Source organism: Pipistrellus kuhlii, unplaced genomic scaffold (assembly GCF_014108245.1).
Source record: "Pipistrellus kuhlii isolate mPipKuh1 unplaced genomic scaffold, mPipKuh1.p scaffold_m20_p_1, whole genome shotgun sequence".
NCBI lineage: Eukaryota > Metazoa > Chordata > Mammalia > Chiroptera > Vespertilionidae > Pipistrellus > Pipistrellus kuhlii.
In genome coordinates this window covers 106896127-106916697 of record NW_023425404.1, presented here as the reverse complement: position 1 = coordinate 106916697, position 20571 = coordinate 106896127, and the positions used below count along the sequence as shown (strand labels likewise).

The 20571-nt window shown below is 38.2% G+C and overlaps 1 protein-coding gene across 1 annotated transcript in view; it reads left to right on the top strand.

Moving 5' to 3' along the window:
• CUBN (cubilin) overlaps positions 1 to 20571 on the top strand; it is a 291544-nt gene that overhangs the window by 108001 nt on the left and 162972 nt on the right. The window contains exon 29 of the mRNA XM_036459129.2: positions 18722 to 18903. Within this exon, the coding sequence (XP_036315022.1) occupies positions 18722 to 18903 (182 nt within the window). The remainder of the gene's footprint in view (positions 1 to 18721; positions 18904 to 20571) is intronic.

Here is a 20571-nt window from a genome sequence, read left to right as displayed (position 1 = left end):
ATTTCATTGTGTAGATGTACTGCAGTTCTTTAATCCACTCATCAGCTTATGGACACTTAGGCTGTTTCCAAATCTTAGCTTTGGTGAATTGTCCTGCTATGAACATAGGGTGCATATATCCTTTCTGATTGGTGTTTCTAGCTTCTTGGGATATATTCCTAGAAGTGGGATCACTAGGTCAAATAGGAGTTCTATTTTTAGTTTTTTGAGGAAACTCCATACTATTCTCCATTGTGGCTGCACCAGTCTGCATTCCTACCAACAGTGCATAAGGATTCCTTTTTCTCCACATCCTTGCCAACACTTGTCATTTGTTGATTTGTTGATAATAGCCATTCTGTCAGGTGTGAGATGGTACCAAATTGTTGTTTTGATTTGCATCTCTTGAATAGTTAGCAACTTTAAGCATGTTTTCATGTGCCTCTTGGCCTTCCTTCTGTCCTCCTTCAAAAAGTGTCTGTTTAGGTCAGTTGTCCATTTTTTTTTTTATTGTATTGTTTATCTTCCTTTTGTTAAATTGTATGAGTTCCCTGTGAATGTTGGAGATTAAACCCTTACCAGTGATGACATTGGCAAATATATTCTCCCATGTAGTGGGCTTTCTTTTTGTTTTGTCATGGTTTCTTTTGCTATGCAAAAGTTTTTATTTTTTTTTATTTTGATAATTTCATTTGTATATTTTTTTCTTTAGTTTCCATTGCCCTAGGAGCAGTATCGGTGAAGAAACTGCTTTGGCATATATCTGAGATTTTGCCGCCTGTGGATTCTTCTAGTATTTTTACAGTTTCCCATCTTATGTTTAAGTCCTGTATCCATTTTGAGTTTATTTTTGTATATGGTGCAAGTTGGTGGTCTAGTTTCACTTAGTAGTGTTCTTGAATGTGTGTTTGTGTGTGTAATGAAAGCGATCCTTTCTGCATCACCTTTCTAAGTCTCACTCGAATCAGAATCAGGTTCCCATGCAGGGCCCAGCACACCCAGCCTGACATGTCATTTCTGAGCATCGCTGCTGAGGAAGAAACCCCACAGGCTTCATGATGCCAATTAATAAATAACCCCATCTGCAAAATGTGCTTCTTTGTTGACTGCACAAACCTATTCACTTTGAGATAATGGATCCACAATCGGGCTTTATTTGTGGGCTCATTTCTAAAGTGGTGCGGTGGACCCGAGATGAAAGCACACTGCCTTGCTTTTATTCCAGCCCTCAAAGGGAGTCCCACCCTGCAAAGAAAGACATGGCCACAGTGCCCTGCCTGGCTCCACTGTTGACAGCATTGTCCAGAGGCTGAATCCAGCCCGGAGGCCTCCGCCCGGGTGGCTGAAAGCAATCTAGAGCTTTCTGCCTGCCGGAGAGCTGAATAGGGGCCTCTCGCCAGCTGTGCACACCCCTCTCCTCTGCTCCTTTCTCCCAGAGGCCTGCTGCTGTCACTTGGCAATGGAATCCTGCATACAAACAAGGTCAAGGAGCTTTGTGAGAGAAAGAGTGACATTTGCAAAGGAAGAGAGCCCCTCAGCTGGGAATAGCAGGGGGAGGGCTAAGTGGCATGTGCTCAGGAGGTGATGTCACCCCGGACACTCACAAAGGAAAGTGTAGCCTTTTCTTTGGGGAGATGGATGACATCAGCCCCTCGAACGGGGGCTGGTTGTGTTTTATCTTTCTTTCCCCTATTAATGAGATTTCTCAAGCCTTGAGGGTTTTCAAAAATTGGCCCCGGGGAAAACATTTTAAAAACTTTGTCAAGATCGTCCTCTGTGGCCGGCTTGGTTTGAACCTGAGCCAGCCCTTTCCTGCCTACCTGGGGACATGCAGCACTGGATCAAAGGGCTTTACAAAAATATATCTAGAGAGAGCCCTGGCAAAGAACCTCTATGAGGTCACCAACGTTTCTCTTAAACCTTCCCTCCAGTTCTCTTTCCCTCACTCAGACTTTTCAACAGTCTTTGTTTATTGATGGTCTTTCAGGGGAAATCCTTCTAACTTGTAATGTTTATTACTTTTGGGACTTAGAGTATGTGTGTGGGATGGGAGGTGTGGTGGGCGGGGAGGGAGGAGGGGGAGAAGGGTTCCAGTAGTTTGACCCTTTGAGGACAAAAGTTTTGTGATTTCATTATCCATTTGTCTTTAATGTGAATGCTGAGTAGTCATCCGGAGGGTGTGAGGATGAATAAATTGGGCTCCATAAGGAGATCTGCAAAGGACAGGCATTTCGCCATTGTTAATAATGTTATAGTGATTACACGTACCCTCTGTAAGCAGATATTTATTGAGAACATTATTCATTCAGCCAATCAACCAACACATATTGATTCACTATCAGGATCTGGGCGTAGCATTTATAACATAGAGAGTGTATTACCCTGTTTCCCCAAAAATAAGACAGTGTCTTATATTAATTTTTGCTCCCAAAGATGCGCTAGCTCTTATTTTCAGGGGATATCTTATTTTTCCATGAAGAAGAATACGGTACACACTTATTGTTAAATGAAAATAAAGGAAATTTATTATCTGTATACGGTACGGTAGTACGGTAGTTGTCAACACAAACCAGACAAACTGAATCCTACAGTATCAAGAATTTACTCATTTATTCATTGACAATCATGTCATCATCTTCTGGAACATCATCATAACAATCCAATTCCTGAATTTCCTGGTGAATTTCTTGTGACTCCATTTCTTTCAGAAACAGTAGACCAAATCTCTCATGTTTAGCCTAGGGGGGCGGGGGGTGTGTGTCTTATTTTCAGGGAGATGCCTTATATTTCACTCAGAAGGAAACCTGTAAGTAGATCTTATTTTCGGAGGATGTCTTATTTTTGGGGAAACACGGTAGTTAACTCAGGAGGCCATAATAGAAGACATAAGGTTGGTAGATAAAAAGCAGAGATTTACTAGTATTTCTCACCCCTCTGGAGGCTAGAAGTCCAAGATTGAGGTGATGGTGGAACGGGTTTCTCCTGAGATCTCTCTAGGTGGCTTGCAGATGGCCTTCTCGCTGTACTCTTCCATGACTGCTCTGTGAGTGTGTATCCTGTGTCCAGAATATCTCTTCATATTAGGGCACCAATCAATTAGATTAGGATTCACCTAGGGGCCTTATTTAGACTTAATGACCTCTATAGCTATCCTTATGTCCAAACACAATGACATTCTGATGTACATGAATTTAGAGGCGGGGGGGGGGGGGGGGGGGGGGGGAATTCAATTTAGTCCAGCAGAGAAGAAGGAGCTAGCCCTCTTGACCTCAGAAGTTAGTTATGTAGTAAGGGAAACAGACAAATAAATAAGTGTAGAAATAAGTCTATAACCCATGATGCTGTAGGACACAGAGGAAATACAGGAGGCCTCCAGGAAGCTTTTGTAGAAAGACCATCCCTCAGACAAAGGATCGAGAAGAAGATATTTCTAAGGCTTAGGATGACACCAAAGTTTTGCCACTGGCAAGTGTTTCAGTTAGCGCACATATTCTCAGCGTCAACCCCAAGGGGGTGAAAACTGGTTCTAGGAAGGATGAAAAAAATTATATGCTTTATGTATGGAGTACAGATATCTGTAATACATAACAGATATATAGGATATTTGTGATATTAAATTTTTATGAGAGTGAATTTTTTTTTTGGGGGGGGGGGGATCTCAGAAAGCTCCTTAGGGCAGTAGTGAACCAACAATGGTTGAGAAATACTGAGCTAGAGGGAGTGATAGAAGTTGAGGCAGGGCAGGAGCCAGAGACCAATTGATAAGACCCATGCAAGAACTTGCTTCTGCACAGTGCAAGCATTCACAATCTGGAGGTATGATGTTTGCTGTGAAAGTGTACGTATTTATGAATTGTGCTTTGCAAAGATTCCAAGGCGGGTTGTGAATCACACTGTCTGGTCCTTTCTCTCTGCTGGTGACAAATAGCTTTCATAGTGTGACTTCCTGCTAGGTGGTTGATACATAATGTCACGGAGAGAGAAGTGGTAAAACACCTGTCCTGGTCGGCCTCTAAAGTAACCATAGTTATGATTCTTTTTTTTAAAAAAAGCATTCTTTGTTCAGTAGTCTGTAAGTAATCTCTTGGTTTAGACAAACGGACTCCTGGGGTTTTTTTTATTATATGGTGTGATAGAAGAGAAACAAATCCTGTTCAGTTTGAGTAGAAATTTAAGCCCATTTCTATTTAAAGTAAAACTTCACTTCCCCAAATGCCGACTAGACTTTCTTTCACATTCATAGATGCTATGTCCTTCCTGCTTATTCTAGCTACTTCAGCCTATTGGATATCTTGAAGTTTTGTCTTTGTATTATTTTTAGGAAAATTTTAAGCATGGAGACTGCAAATGAATATAGTCCTAGTGTTGAACTAAAGCAAAGATATGTGCATTATGGTACTATGTCTGATTTTTATTTTTGGCAAATTCTCCCTTATATCTTTTTTTTGCAAAAAAGTTCTTAATGGATGATGCTAATTTAAGAAAAATCTGTTTATAAAGTAATTCACATTTGTAAAATTGAGATAATAATTTACAAAACAACTTTTGTAGCTCTTTTTGCCTTGGCTCTGGGACTTTTCCAGCAAGGTCAGAGATGGCAATAAGTAAATGCAGACACTTCAGAATGAGTGGAAAAGCTAAATCCTGACATTATTTGCCTCCTTGACAACAGCAAGAGATACACATACACACAGTTGACCTTCATTTAATGTTGGCTCTGAGTCCTGTAACCAGTGGGGGCCCTTTAGGAGTCTTGCATCTCAATTCCCATGACACTACTTTTGAAAAAGTTGGAGGTCAATTTCCATTGCTACTTTTTGAAACAGTTATAAAAAGAAAAAAGTTCTCCCTCAAACAACCATGACCTTCCCAAATCGGGTACTGCACAATTTGTAATCATCCTTGAGATTTGGGCCAAAGGAAGGGCTTTTGGAATCTTCTGTTTGTGTTTGGGTTCCCTAGCAACAATACCTCTGAGAGAGATTTCTAGGGGATTCTACAGTTTTTCATACATTGAAAAAGAAACTACTTTTTTTTTTTTTCACAGTTTCAAATTTTGTAGCAACCAGAAATGACTAAACATAGACATAACAAACATGAGGTTCAATACAGAACATTCATTTTTTTGTCCACAGAGGTTTGTTTTTTTGAACATTTATTTAAATATTACTGTATTTGTCTCAACATTATGTTACTAAGGCCTTGTTTTATGTGTATGTCGCTGTGTGCTCAGAGGAACTGGTGCCGGCCTTCAGTGGCAGTGACTCCCAAAACAAAGAAGAAACTTCTGGTGTAGGAGAGAAATTCCATTCCAGAAGATTTAGTAAAATTTTATACTCTCTATATAAGTAATGACATTACTGTACTTTGTCTCTGATTTTTCCTCCTTCTAGTTATACTTGCAGACTACTTACAGGCTAAATGATATTGATTTGACTACCGAAATATAACTTAAAATTCATTTTTAAAGACATTAGTTATAATAAAAACAAACCATGTTGCCCTATAGAGAGCAAATGAAAATATTATTCCTGGACCAAGCAATTATTTTTAAAATGTTGATATTATCATTTAAAACTGATGTTATTACTTTAAACTGTTGAGAATCATTAGAAAGAAAAACAACACTTGAGATTCTCATTTAAAAAGATAATACCATGTGCTGGGCCCTTTGGTTAGCATTTTAAAAATCTTACATGTCTTCTCTCAATAATTCTCTAAAATACCAATATTATCCCCATATTATGGATAAGAGAATGGAGGAGAGTTGAAAAGAAGTTAATTAACTTCCCCAAATTCACAAATCCAGTACCTGACAAAATCAGCTGCACTCTGCCTGGAAGCAAGTAGTTTTCCCCCACAACTTTTCATTGCAGAGAAGGTTAACCTTAGAGTCCGTTATTTTGTAACTAAATTCCCACGGAGGAAAATGAATGTTTTTAAATGAACTGATGCTGTCTTTTCCAACTAAAAAAAAATGTCCTGGTTTCAAGCTCTTCCCACTAAAATGCACAATTTATTCTTTCTTTAGGGTTAAGTAGCAATAATGCCAGGAAGCACATTACTTAGCAAATGACGAGTTCAAAATAACAAGTATTTGTTCTTCACCACAATATCTGCTTTATTAGGTATTTGAAAGTACTCTTCTTTTGGAGCTGCCATGTATGACTGATGGAATCAGACACTTCTGAGCTGATATAGACCCCAGAGATTATTCATTGCCATGGTTTAGTTACACCAGGGGGGTTATAAGAAAACTAGAGGCCCGGAGCACGAAATTCATGCACAGGGTAGTGGGGGTGTCCCTCAGCCCAGCCTGCACCCTCTTCAATCTGGGACCCCTTGAGGGATGTTAAACTGCCTGTGGATCGGGTCTAAATGGGCAGTCTGGCAACCTTCTCACAATTCAGGACTGCTGGCTCCCAACTGCTCACTTTCCTGCCTTCCTGATTGCCCCTAACTGCTTTTGCCTGCCAGCCTGATCACCCCTACCCACTCCCATGCCAGCCTGATTGATGTCTAACTGCTCCCCTGCCAGCCTGTTTGCCCCCAACTTCCCTCCTCTGCCAGCCTGGTCACCCCCAACTGCCCTTCCCTGCAGGGTTAATAGCTTCCAACTGCCCTTCCTTGCAGACCTGGTCTCTCTCAACTGCCCTCCCCTGCTGGCCATCTTGTGGTGGCCATCTTGTATCCACATGGGGGCAGGATCTTTAACCACATGGTGCAGCCATCTTGTGTGTTGAAGTGATGGTCAATCTGCATATTACTCTTTTATTAGATAGGATAGAGGCCTGGTGCATGGGTGGGGGCCAACTAGTTTGTCCTGAAGGGTGTCCCAGATCAGGGCATGCGTGGGGCGGCCTGGGCGAGGGGCCTGTGGTGGTTTGCAGGCCAGCCATGCCCGGCGACCCAAGCGGAGGCCCTGATATCTGGGACTTATTTATCTCCTACAATTGAAAGTTTGAGCCTGGAGCGAAGCCAAGCCCCCTGCTCACTCTGGCTGCAGCCATTTCTGTTTGGTTTTATGTATCTTCTATAACTGAACTTTGGAGCCTGGAGTGGAAGCCTAGGCTGGCCAGGGAAGATGAAAAGCTTTGTTTCCTTTGTTGCCTGAGTAAACCCTAGCCTGTTTTTTCCAGCTCCGTGTCTGCTGCCATTTTTCTTGGGATTTATCTTCTATAGTTGAAACTTTATATCCTTGAGTGGAGGTCTAGGCTGGCTAGGGCAGGCGGGAAAAGCTTGGCTTCCTCCATTGTAAGGGAAACGCAAGCCTCTCAACTGCTCTATGTGGCTGTAGCCTTCTTGGTTGGGTTAATTTGCATACTTGCTCTGATTGGCTGATGGGCGTGGATGATGGGCATGGCTTGAGCAGAGTCATGGCTAATTTGCATATTACTCTTTAATTAGGTAGGATGAGAAGTGAAAGGAGAGCTGCCCCCAAGATAGATTGGTTTGACTAGAGGTAAACAATGTGGATAGAGTGGCACACTTGAGTATCTGGTTCATTTAGGAGCCCAGCCTTGTAAACTAAGGACCTTGGCTGGCTGGCTGCCTGCAGCATGTGCCCTGTGAGGGATCCTCATCCCTGGCATTACTCTCACAGACAACACTCTCTTGGCTCAGGTTTGGGCAGAAGCAGAGCATGGGTCAGAGAACTTCACAACCACTGTCATGGGGCTGCCCACATCTATCTGTTCATTTGTCATGTGGAGCAACTTCCTGTGGAAAAACTGTTGGGAGTTGGGGAAAGATGAGAAGAGGAATTGGGGAGGGGGGCTGGGGGTGGCAGTCAGTGATGCAGAGCCCTTGGTGGGTGCTAATGAGCTTTTTCCTACAAGAGCACTCTGTATCAAAACAATTACATTGAGAGAAAGCAGGATTAGAATGACTAGTTTTGAGTAGAAGTATGAATATTGAACATGGAAATCACAGAAAGAGAACATATGTCCCCTGTCTTTGCCAGTTTGGGGATTTCATAAAGTAGTCTTAGGCGTGACTACTTACACTAGGGGAGATTAGTCCAGTTGTTTTGGTCTCATTTTATTTCCTTGGAAAATATTCTTATACTTTTAAATATATCTATATATTTATCTGTTTCTCTCTCTCTCTCTCTCTCTCTCTCTCTCTCTCTCTCTCTCTATATATATATATATATATATATATATATATATATATATATATATAATTTAAAAGTTCAGAAATCTTCAATAATTTAAAAATTGTTTTAAGAAAGACTGGTTGATTTAATTTCTCCTGAAATGTAAGCAAAGAATTTCTACTGGGAAAGCATTTTTTTAATTTGGTTGGAATGAGCAGGTTAGAAGAAAAAATATATAGCTAATCAAAATGAAAAGATGACATAATTGACTATAATTTTCTGAGTGAAAATGAAAGATGTTTATCCTTTAACATAAGGGAAATTAAAATTTATATTTTATGAAAAGTCCTAAAATATGGTTCATTGTGTACACTTCTCTTTAATGATGTACTAAGGTGGAATATTCAATATTAAGACTTAGGACATTTTAGAATGTCACAAATCTATGATAATTTTAACTTTGAATATCCATATGATATCTTATGTAATAATTTAAAAGTCACTTTATAACTATGAACAGCACTGATGTTTGAACTTCTTGTGTCTATTTTATAAGTTATTAACTATGGCCTATTTTTTTAATCTTCTTTTAAAAATGTAATTGTTCCTGCCATTGAAAACAGATAACTCTACTCCAAGCTTGTCAAGTTCAAAGGCCAATACAGGCCAAATAAACAAGGTTTAAATTTCTGTGGGCCATAAAAACCAAAAGCTTCAATTTTCATAGAAACGTAGGTTTATTTAGGTAGAGACATGCTGAATACAAAGGGCTGAAATAAGAGACTAATCATTAACATAAAATAGTAGAACATTTTAATAAAAGTTAGTATGTTTCCTTTAACATTATCTTACCAGACACTGAGAAATTGCACAAATTAATAAGTGTAATGCAAAATAAACCTATTTTTCTTGTACTCCAAAAGCGAAATATTTCCTGTTGTGCACACCAAACAAGTCATTCTAATACTAATGCTGTGGCAATCGGCTACTAAAATATTCGCTGCTAGTATTAGTGGAGAGAAATGGTGCGCCTACATGTAAGGCACATAAGGGAAATCAATGCAACACAATTACAGTAATCAGTCATTAGCGAACATTATAGTTTGTTATTAATAACTAGTGACTCAGTGCACAGGTTCATGTACATTGAAAGGAAATTAATTGGAAGGTGGCCGGTGGGACAAGGTGGCCTGGGCAAGACAGGCTCATACTCTGGAGCCAACCTCCCGAGGTCCCTCAGAAAATTAATTTGCAAATCCCTACGATCATATGAATTCTGGGGCTCCACCCTTGACTCTCTCTTCAGAGAGGTCCAGTAATCTGATTTTAGCCTTGTCTTTAGAGAATAGATACCTCTTATTTGTTTTTCTCAAGAGAGGGACATATACTTTTATACTATTGGGGAATTAACTGGAATTGCTGACTTTTTATTGATCTTATGCATGCCATAGGAACCTTTAGACAACTTTGTCATTTTAAGAAGCTCACATTCTTCTTCACCTCCACACCCCACTTCCAACCTGAAAATTTCTGTTCAAAATCACCTTAATCACATTATTTGCATACTAGAGGCCTGGCGCATGAAATTCTTGCACTTTAGGGAGTGGTCTCTCAGCCTGGTTTGTGACCTCACATAGTCCGGGAGCCCTTGGGGATATCCAACTGATGGCTTAGGCCCAAACCCCATTGGCCTGCACCCCTATGTACGCTTTTGCTATATATAGGCTTTTGAAAATTGGCCATCAGTTGGACATCCTTAGAGGCTCCCACCACCACTGCGCTAGTCAGCTGTGAGCCTGGCTTCTGGCTGAGCTGCGCACTCCCTGTGGGAGAACACTACTGACCAGGGGACAGATCTCATGTTGAGCATCTGCCCCCCAGTGGTCAGTGCATGTCATAGCAACCGGTTGTTCCCCTATTCTGTCTATTTGTATATTAGCCTTTTTATTATATAGGATATCATTGTATCAGAAGTGAGGCCTGTTTATCCTAGAAAATAGTTCAATTTTGTCATAATTTAGATCTTTCCTAAATTCTGAGCTTTTAGTTGCCATTTCATATCATACCTGTCCCACCAAGAGAAGCCTTATTGGCAACTTCTCCCTGTGACTCTACACCCTCCCCATGCTTCCTTTGTACTTTTCAGGGGGAAAGTGGACTAACCAGTGAGGACTCTCTTAAGGTATTGATGAAGAGAAAGATTTTGTTTTTAAATTATAGAAAAACTACTATAAATCAGTTATGTGAGCATCATTATGTAGTGTTTAAATTTTATGCTTTTTCTACACATAGGCTATTCAACATTGACCACTAATATCTCAGGCGTTTTCCTCAAAAATTAGATGATGAGGATGTGAAAATGCCATTCTCTCTTCCTTTTCTTCTAGCCTAGGTGGGCAATGTCAGTTCCAAGCTGGCAGTCCTCTGGGTGCTGTTGGTTTGTGGAACATAGTTCGAGGAAAATGCCAGGTGTAAAGAGGTGACTGCATTTGAGCAATCACAGGGAAATAGGGAATGCACCTTTGAAACTCTGTGCCCTGATTCTATTTAGCTGTTTCATTGCCTGTTTTTGTTTGTTTGTTTTTGTTAAATTTATCTTTATTGTTGAAAGTATTACAGATGTCCCATTTGTTTATTTGTATTTGTGGTTTTGTTTTTTCCCCCATTGACCCCGTCCATTCCACACCCACCCCTCCCAGGCCTTCACCACTCTATTGTTTGTGTCCATGTGTGGTTTGCATTTATTAAAGCTTTTTCATTTAAAAACAACAACCCCAAACTTTGAAGATAGAACATAAATAGACTATACTTAATTTAAAAAAATATTATCACTCCTAGCTTGCTTTAGACCAAAATGAAAAAAGAGTTAGCAAAGTTCTTTTAAGAAAAAGATTTAAGTTATCTTCACTAGTAGACAGGTTTAGTAACAGCTTTTAACTCTGCTTTTGTATGAGTGCAGTATGTCAGCATGCTTCCTGCTGATAAGGTAAGTGCTTCCTCTGATCTCCTGACTGGGAGTTTGGAGGAAACTAGGATCAAATAGATTATCAGTCACCAGTGCTACAAAGTTTTATAAAGATTAACTAATTAAAACTGAAAAACATATGATAGTCTTTAGGACATTATTTTATTCCAGTTCAGGTGATAGCTAATGATGCCTCAAATTAAATGAACAATATCTTTGCTATATTTACTTTTTCAGGTTGCTATGTTGATGATATTTCCTCGGTAGATGCACCAAACAGTAATGAGAGCAGTCAATGTTCAATGCTGTCATTCCAGTGCCCAATAAGGCATAAGGAGAGAACACAGAACTCGGAGTGGGATGTTGAGGGTGGAGTGAGAAAGGATGAGGGCACTGGCCCTAAATCTGTCCTTCACTAGAGGAGCTTCAAATCCAGTGGCATTCCTGAATCTCATTTTGCTCATCTCTAAAATGGGCCTACATCATAGAGTGGTTATGAATTTTCAATAAAAATAATATGCTTGTTAAAAGCCCTTTGAAAAACTGAATTACCATGCAAATATGAGCTACCTTTATTGTAGCTTAATGGGTAATTGATTTTTTACATCTCAGCTATTTATGATGGCTTTTTAGCTGGTATGGCAATTTCTCTTCTAGCTCCAAGTATTTTTCTAATATCATCCCACATCTGGATAAACTCCTGTTAAATTATAGCACATATAAAAGATTATCATATGTAAGACACTTAGCTAAAAACCTTTGGTTATTTCATTTAATCTATATAACAACCCAATGTGCTTAAATACTAATTCCGTTACAAATGAAGAAATTGAGAATTTTTTTTAATCTTTTACTAGAGGCCCGGTGCCTGAATTCATGCACCAGTGGAGTCCCTCAGCCTGGCCTGCAGGATTGGGCTGAAACCAGCTCTCTGAAATCCTCCAAGAGGTCCTGGATTGGGAGAGGATGCAGACCATGTGGAGGGACCCCAATGGTGCATGATTGGGGCCAGGGAGGGACTCGACAGGTCGGCCATTGGGAGAGGGACTGCGGAGGGCTTCAGGGTGTGTCTGGCCCATCTTGCTCAGTCTTGATTGGCCAGACCCTAGCAGCAAGCTAACCTACCTGTCAGAGCGTCTGCCCCCTGGTGGTCAGTGCACATTAGAGTGACTGGTTGACTATCTGCCCCTTTGGTGGTCAGTGCACATCATAGGGAGCAGTTGAGTGATGTTAGCATATCATTAGCATATTATGCTTTGATTGGTTGAACGGATGACCATACACTTAGCATCTTCTTCTATTTTATTTCCTGATACCTATTGGTTGATGTAACTTCTTTCATCTACAGCTTTGTTTCTCCTCCATCTCTCTTTCCAACCCTTCTGACCCCCACCCATCCCAAATCACAGATGGGACTGACAGCGTCATGATTTTTTAAAATTACTGCATACTTGCTAACCTGTATTTTCTCAGGGATGTCACTTGCTTTAATACTTGCAGATATGTTTGTACCATTATTTTTCCTCTAAATGAAACGCAAACACCTGAGATTTTCCAGAAGCCTTGTTACTTCCATCCCCCCAAATGGTGGACTTAGATTTTCTTCTGTGACTCATTCAGGAGAGAGTACATTTAACAAGAGGTTTCCCTTTGAGGGTTACACTGAGGGAAATAGTGCAGTGAACGAAACACTTTGCCCCCTTCTAGACCCTGAATAAATTCAAATTTAATAGGAAAGTAAATTAGGATACTTGTTTATGCAGAAAGTTTTTAATATTAGATATTAGCAACCCTGATAACAACTAGATAGGTAAAATAAGTTTTTTTTAATTCCATAATCTTTATTAAAAATAAAACAAAAACAAATCTTGTTTCTACCATAGGAAGTAGAGAAGTAGTAAATCAAATTAAATGAACAGCTTTGCTACCCAATCTGAACAAGAAATTATTGATGAGGCAGAATTAATCATTTAGTTTTGGGAGTTTTGATTCATTTCAGCATTTAGAACATATTTCTCTTCTTCAGAATTACGCACAATAGGATTTTTTGGATTATCTCAGTATTTCTTTTGCTGACAATAGGATAGAATGTGTTTATACAGGGTTCCAAATCACATTTTCTATATTGTAACTGGCTTGCTTTTCTGCAGCTAATGAAATGAAAAAAAATACATTAGTACAATTCAAAAGACTCACATTATACATTAAAAACTCTACTATCTATTGTGAATTGTAATTGTTCATTGCTTTCACTTATAATTAAAAAGTTTAACTCTTGTGAGTTTCATTTTTTAATTTTTATCCATAATTATACAATTTCAAATTCATGTTCTAATGTTTTAGTGTTAACCCAATGATAGTTTGAACTTATAAAACAAAGTATAAAATAATTCATTACATATTTAATTTTTTTATTAACAGACATTTTCTTAATTTTGTTTTGCATATGTATTCCCTTGTTGCTAAAAAATAAAGAACATAGGAAAAACATATTCATTCCTCCCCTCCCCAGTTTTAAAAATATATACTTTTGTCGTATTTTCTTTTGCCTGAGACCAAATACACAATGTCAAAGTGTCCCAAAATCTCAGAAAAAGTGATGATATTCTAGGGAGTGAGCCATAACTGACTGAATGCTGATAAAAAATCTCTCATCTATGGTCTAGAAATTAGTATCAAAGAGAATCCTGATAACTTTGAATTACCAAAACTAACAAATTTAAAAATATCTTTTAGAACCTCAACATGATGATTTTTTAATTCTTATTTGTAGCTTATCACCAATTAACATGTGAAGAATAAAGTATAATTCACTGATTGATTTTTTAAAATAAGTACTTACTGATATTACTCTTTGAAAATTGAAGAAAAAGCAAAAAGAGTTTAATGACTTACAGGAGGGCATGTGGCAATAGTAGTTTTTATGTCTATAACTGGATTTTTAAAAATAGGCATTTAATACACCTGGCATCTATAGCAGAACTGTTCTGTGGCATATGCTCAATAAATATTTATGGAATGGATGCACGAATGGGAATTAAAAATTTATTGTTATCTCGTTCAAGATTTAAATATTCAAAGACAGAATTTCTACCATAATTATTAGAATTAATCTATTTTTCAGTACTTTATAGTATCACTAAGTTAATTTATACTATTTTGCATTCAATGTGAACTTTTAAATCCAAAAATTGTTGCCTTCTGATATGTTAAACCTCAGAGGTAGTGAGAACAGGAGGTAGAAGTAGAAAGCTTCAAAGAGATTTCAAACTCCAACTGTTTTTCTCTTCTTCTCACAGCCACACAGTATTTTTCACTAATAGGGTATCACTTTTAATAGTATTGGAATTTCTCTTTAGAAGATACACATAAGTACTATTAATGAGAAAAGAACGTAATCTAAAAGTAATATTTTGTTATGTTTTTATAAATTTTGTTTATATTTGTTTTAATCTTAGGAAAAGTACACGGTAGTTCTTAAGAGCTGTCAGTGGCTAAATAAAATAAGTACTTTCGCACAGCATTACTGAATGCCAAGAATCTGTGACTAATAAAAGGGTATTGGCATCCTGTTATTTGCAAAGGAATTTACAAGGAAACCTAAAACAATTGGAAAAGACAATGGAAAAATGTTTTATAGATTTTTAAAGAAATCAACTCTGATAAAAAAAAAATTGAATTAGATTGTCAGGTGAACTGAAGCTAATAAAAACGCAGAGATGAGAGATATCCAAGCTTTTATTTTCCTTTTCTCTTTTATAGAATTTAGCTACAGAGTTATTTTTCTCCCAAGATTTTTCCATTGAAATGTCTAATATGATACAACTGATACCAAGAACTATACATTAAAAATATTGGGGTAACAAAAGGGCATTGCTTACCTATAATGTAATATAGTAAAAGATGTTTCATGTTAAGATGATTTATATGGGCCACAGCACTGGAAAACTTTAGAAAGTATCCTTTGATGAAATATTCTGTGACTGGTGCCCCCAGGGCTTGTTCAGAGGTACTGACCATACACAATCCGCTGAGTTTGGCTTCAGGAACACTTTTTTTGTGTTGTCATAGTAGGAAAAGTATTTTCTAATCTCTCATGGCATTTATTTATTTTTTCTAACATTCATGGCAGTAATAATACCCACACATTGAATTTTAAACAGCTTTTTTACAGGGTTTTAACTCGAAATAAAGTAGGATGTTTATAGGCCATAGAAAAGATACTGCTCCATGCAAAAAAATTAAAGTCTGAAAAAAGCAGGTTTTCAAATGGAAGCAGGAGAGTAGCAACTCAAGATGGTAACATGTTGAGGTGGAATCAGATTTCTTTACCGCATCAAGATTCTTCTTATAATTTTCAGTTCTTTTTAGTTTAGTGGAGATTCTATGTAGAGAATATATATTTTTGAACTTTTTAAAAACATTTTTAACTCACCATATAGGATGAATTGGATTAAGGTGATAGTAGACCTGAACTTAGCTTTAGTGTCTTACATTTTCAGTCATAACAGTTAAGTTTCATTCATGTGAAAATGCACATATATTCATAATGGGATGAAGAAGCACTATCATTAATATTTTTAAAATATCTTTATTGTTGATACAAATCTGTAACAACAGAAGACCAGTGAGTGGTTGCTTAGGGCAAAGGGGAGAGTGGAGTGTTAAGATAAAGGTACAGGGTTTCTTTTTAAAAAATATATTTTATTGATTTTTTTTTTTTTTTTTTTTTTTTTTTTTTTTTTTTACAGAAAGGAAGGGAGAGGGATGGAGAGTTAGAAACATCCATGAGAGAGAAAAATCAATCAGCTGCTTCCTGCACATCCACCACAGGGGATGTGCCAGCAACCATGGTACATGCCCTTGGCAGGAATCGAACCTGGGACCTTTCAGTCTGTAAGTTGATGCTCCATCCACTGAGGCAAACCAGTCAGGCCAAGGGTTTCTTTTTGAGGAGATAAAAACATTTCTAAAAATTTACTGTAGTGATGATTGTACATATGTGTGAATATACTAAAAGCCATTGAATTGTACACTTCAAAGAAGTGAGCTGTATTGTATGCAAATGATAATAACATTCTTTAAAAAGAAAAAAAAGAAAAGAAAGTAGTACATAATGACCTCTTTTCCCCCCATTGACCTCTTCTAGACCACCAAGGGAGGCATTATTATTTTTAAGTATGAAAAAGCCTTGATGAACAGTAAGAGAAGGTATTTGGAAGAATTTACCAATCAATGAAGAATATTTGAAAAAAACAGAAAAGGAGGCCCAGATATGTTAGCAAAGCAAACAATATTTTTGAATCACTAAAACTTGCTATTAGAAAATAAGATAAATTCTGTTTTTTTCTAATTTTCTCCTTAAAATTTGAGCCTTTCTTAAATTTTATTTCTTCCATTAGTTTCTCTCCCTCTTCATTCTGAAAGTTCTGTCTGAATCCTACAAACTGAGTCTGTAGAGTGCAGGAATTAAGCACTCTGACAGAACCAAATCAACTGCATTGTGTCCTGGCTCTACCACTTACAAGCCTGATGACCTTGGGCAAGCTTGTGTGCATTGTGTGCATTGATTTACTCCTTTGAGAAAATGACCCTTGTGTGACCTTTGTGTGCACTGATTTACTCATTTGAGAAAAGCGGATACCTGCTTCATATGGGTATTATGAGAATTAGAATGGAAAACACTTATAAAACACATCTAAAAACTTGTGTACCAATTAATTTGGTACACAAGTTTTTACTGTGTACCAAATTAATTATTTGTTGTAATGATTTGCCTACTTTTTACTGTATGATATATAAACATTCATAACACATAGGCTGCAGTCTTCTTTTGTACTTGTGTTTTATATATTGGTTTTTATTTTTTCTTTGGTTTTTAGATTATAATTTGCTTGGGTCAGGATCTATAAAATTTTTTAATAGAATTAATTTCTTAGAAGAGTTTTAGATTCATTGCAAAATTGAGTAGAAGGTAAAGCTCCCATATACCCCTGTTCCCATAAATGCAGCCTCCTTCATTATCCACATTCTCTACCAGGGTGGGCCATTTGTTACAGTTGACCCCACATTAATACATCCTCATCCCAGGACTCCATAGGGTTTACTCGTAGTGTTCTACAGTCTATGGATTTTGTAATATATTTGGAATTATACCATTTTAGATTGGTATATTTCTCTTATTAATATGCACTTACAATTCTAGATCTTAAGCCTGAAAAGCACTTAGAAATAATGTATTAAATACAGGAAACTGAGAGATATAGTGTTCATTGTTCATTATACTTTTTATTTTTTTTATTTTTTAAAGTATTACATATAGTATTACATATGCCTCGTTTTTCTCCCATTGACCTCTCCCCAACCCACCCCCCACACACTTGCCCTCACCCCTAGCGTCTGTGTCCATTTGTTATGCTTATATGCATGATTACAAGTCCTTTGGTTGATCTCTTATCCCTGTCTTCCTTCCCTGCCTTCCCTCTGAAATTTGACAGTCTGTTCAATGCTTCTCTGTCTCTGGATCTGTTTTTGTTTATTAGTTTATGTTGTTCATTATATTCCACAAATGAGTGAGATCATGTGATATCTATCTTTCTCCAACTGGCTTATTTCGCTTAGCATAATGCTCTCCAGGTCCATCCATGCTGTTGCAAATGGTAAGAGTTCTTTCTTTTTTACAGCAGCGTAGTATTCCATTGTGTAGCTGTACCATGGTTTTCTAATCCACTCATATGCTGATGGGAACTTAGACTGTTTCCAAATATTAGCTACTGTAAATTGTGCTTTTACGAACATAGGAATGCATACATCCTTTCTGATTGGTGTTTCTGATTTTTTTTGGTATGTAGTCCTAGAAGTGGGATTACTGGGTCAAATGGGAATTCCATTTTTAGTTTTTTGAGGAAGTTTCATACTGTTCTCCACAGTGGCTGCACTGGTCTGCATTCCCACCAGCAGTGCAGAAGGGGTCCTTTTTCTCTGCATCTTCACTAGCACTGGTCATTTGTTGATTTGTTGATGATAGTCATTCTGACAGGTATGAGATGATACCTCATTGTTGTTTTGATTTGCATCTCTCAGATGATTAGTGACTTTGAGTATGTTTTTATGTCTCTTGGCCTTCTGTGTGTCCACTTTCGAAAAGTGTCTATTTAGGTCCTTTGCCCATTTTTTGATTGGATTGTTTATCTTCCTTTTGTTAAGATATATGAGTTCCCTATAAATTTTGAAGAGTAGGCCCTTATTGGATATAACTCTGGCAAAAATGTTCTCCAATGCAGTGGTCTTTCTTGTTTTGTTGATGGTTTCTTTTGTTTCTATTATACTCCCTACTATGAAATTCCTACCTACATATAATAAAAAAAAAAAATCTAAAAATTAGAATGACAATTTGAAAATATTACCAAAGGTTTTAATGTGGTGAGAAGAACTGAAAATTATTGCACAAATAATATAATCATGATTTTTAAAAATAATAAATGTAATAACCTGTAGCCATGTTTTTTTCTCTCATTGTTTTATAGCTGCTTAATTATAGCTTTATTGTAACTTTATGGTTTTTCTCTTAAAATAGTCACAAATAGGCATTTTCAATTACCTTTTGATAGTTGGATTGTTAAATACTTCCCAATATCCAGATCTTGCTTGGAACTGACTGAGCCTTGTTGTTTTAACAGGTTGTGGTGCAGAGCTGTCTGGGGCTGTGGGCTCCTTCAGCAGTCCCGGATACCCGAACACGTACCCCGCCAGCAAGGAGTGTATATGGTATATTCACACTGCTCCTGGGAGTAGCATTCAGCTCACCATCCACGACTTTGATGTGGAATATCATGAAAATTGCAGGTTTGACGTCTTGGAGGTAGGAATTTACATTGTTTTCAGCACATTCCAAAATCTGGAGTAGTAGAATTGGAAATCACTGCAAAAATCCCTACATTCTTTCCAGTTTTCATATCAGTGTTCTATTAGAAATTGTGATGACATTTGCAGACACATGGGATTAACATCTCAGTTTGGGTTTCTCTAAAAGTAGCGCCTGAAGGACGAGGTGGCCGGCAGCGTCCAGGAGGTGATGCCAGGAAGCAGCGTGAAGGGAGCACGTGAGGGAGGGTGCAGGACAATGAGCCAGTGAAGGGCGGCTCTGTGAGCGACCTGGGCTTCACCCTGCTGGGACCCTCTGAGCTCCAGAGAGGACTACTCTGCAGAGTCGTCCCTCTCAGGACCCCAGGCTGAAGCGCTGGTCCCTGCACTCCCTCCCCCAATGATGGAGGAAGTACTCGGCATTGTCAGTGCCCCACACTTCCAGACTGGGAAAGGCACCGGAAAGGCACTGGGAAAGGCACTGGGGAGGCAGAGTGCAGGGAAGGCTTGGGCTGCGGGCACTGGGGTAGGCAGGGCAGTAAGCAGAGTTGTCCACAGTATCTACAGCTGCAACCTGAGGGGTTCATGTGGGGCCAGGTGCCCAACACATCTGCTGCAGAGGCTTTTAACAGAATGGTCACTTAGGCAGTTTGAGGCATTTTCCAACATTACTGCAAAGGGTTTATCTCAGATTATTACATTGGCCTTTGAGAATCTATTACAATCAGCTTTTTAAAAATATATATATTTTATTGATTTATTTTTTTTTTTTTTACAGAGAAGTGGTGAGAGGGATAGAGAGTTAGAAACAACAATCAGCTGCCTCCTGTATACCCCGTACTAGGGATATGCCCGAAACCAAGGTACATGCCCTTTACCGGAATCAAACCTGGGACCATTCAGTTCGCAGGCTGACACTTTATCCACTGAGCCAAATCAGTTTGGACACAATCAGGTTTTTAATGCAGGAATCTAGTCATTAGGGGAATATATATAGTAGACATCATGAACTTTGACCTACCTGCAAAATTTAAGGCTTTTAAGTATGCACAAAACTGTCACCATAGGAAAAGAAATGGTATCTCACGTGAGAGTCACAAGTGTTTCTCTCTATATATCTGGTGGAACTCAAACTTCATGAGGGTTGGGTATTGGGTTTGCTTTTGTTGTTTTACTGTTATTTCCCTAGGGCCACAGAGTACTTGGCAAATGTAAACACTCTATATGTATTTAATGAATGAAAACACAAATGTGTCTATGATTGACACACCATAATAGCACATATTTTTGGTGGTTTACAAAGGGATTTTGATATCCATTTCCACCATTTAAATATTTAATAATCCTGTGAGGTAAGGGGGAAATTTTGTCCCCATTTTACCATTGTCAAACAGACGCTCAAAAAAGTTGATGGGTTTTCCCACGACTACTAGGATGGTGAGTGGAAAAGCTATTGTTATTGGAGGATTGCACAGGTCAAATTCCTCTGTTGCTACTGAGAATGGGCTATCCCTTTCCCCACGGGGAGCTTGGGGTCTGCTTCTTTCGGTATTTAAGAAAAAGAATTTTCTAAGACTCCCACACGAGAATGAGATGGGGTAGAGTGGTTTATTCCTGTGAAATTATATCTTTTGGGTAGCAAAGTCTCATATCCCTTAAATCATTC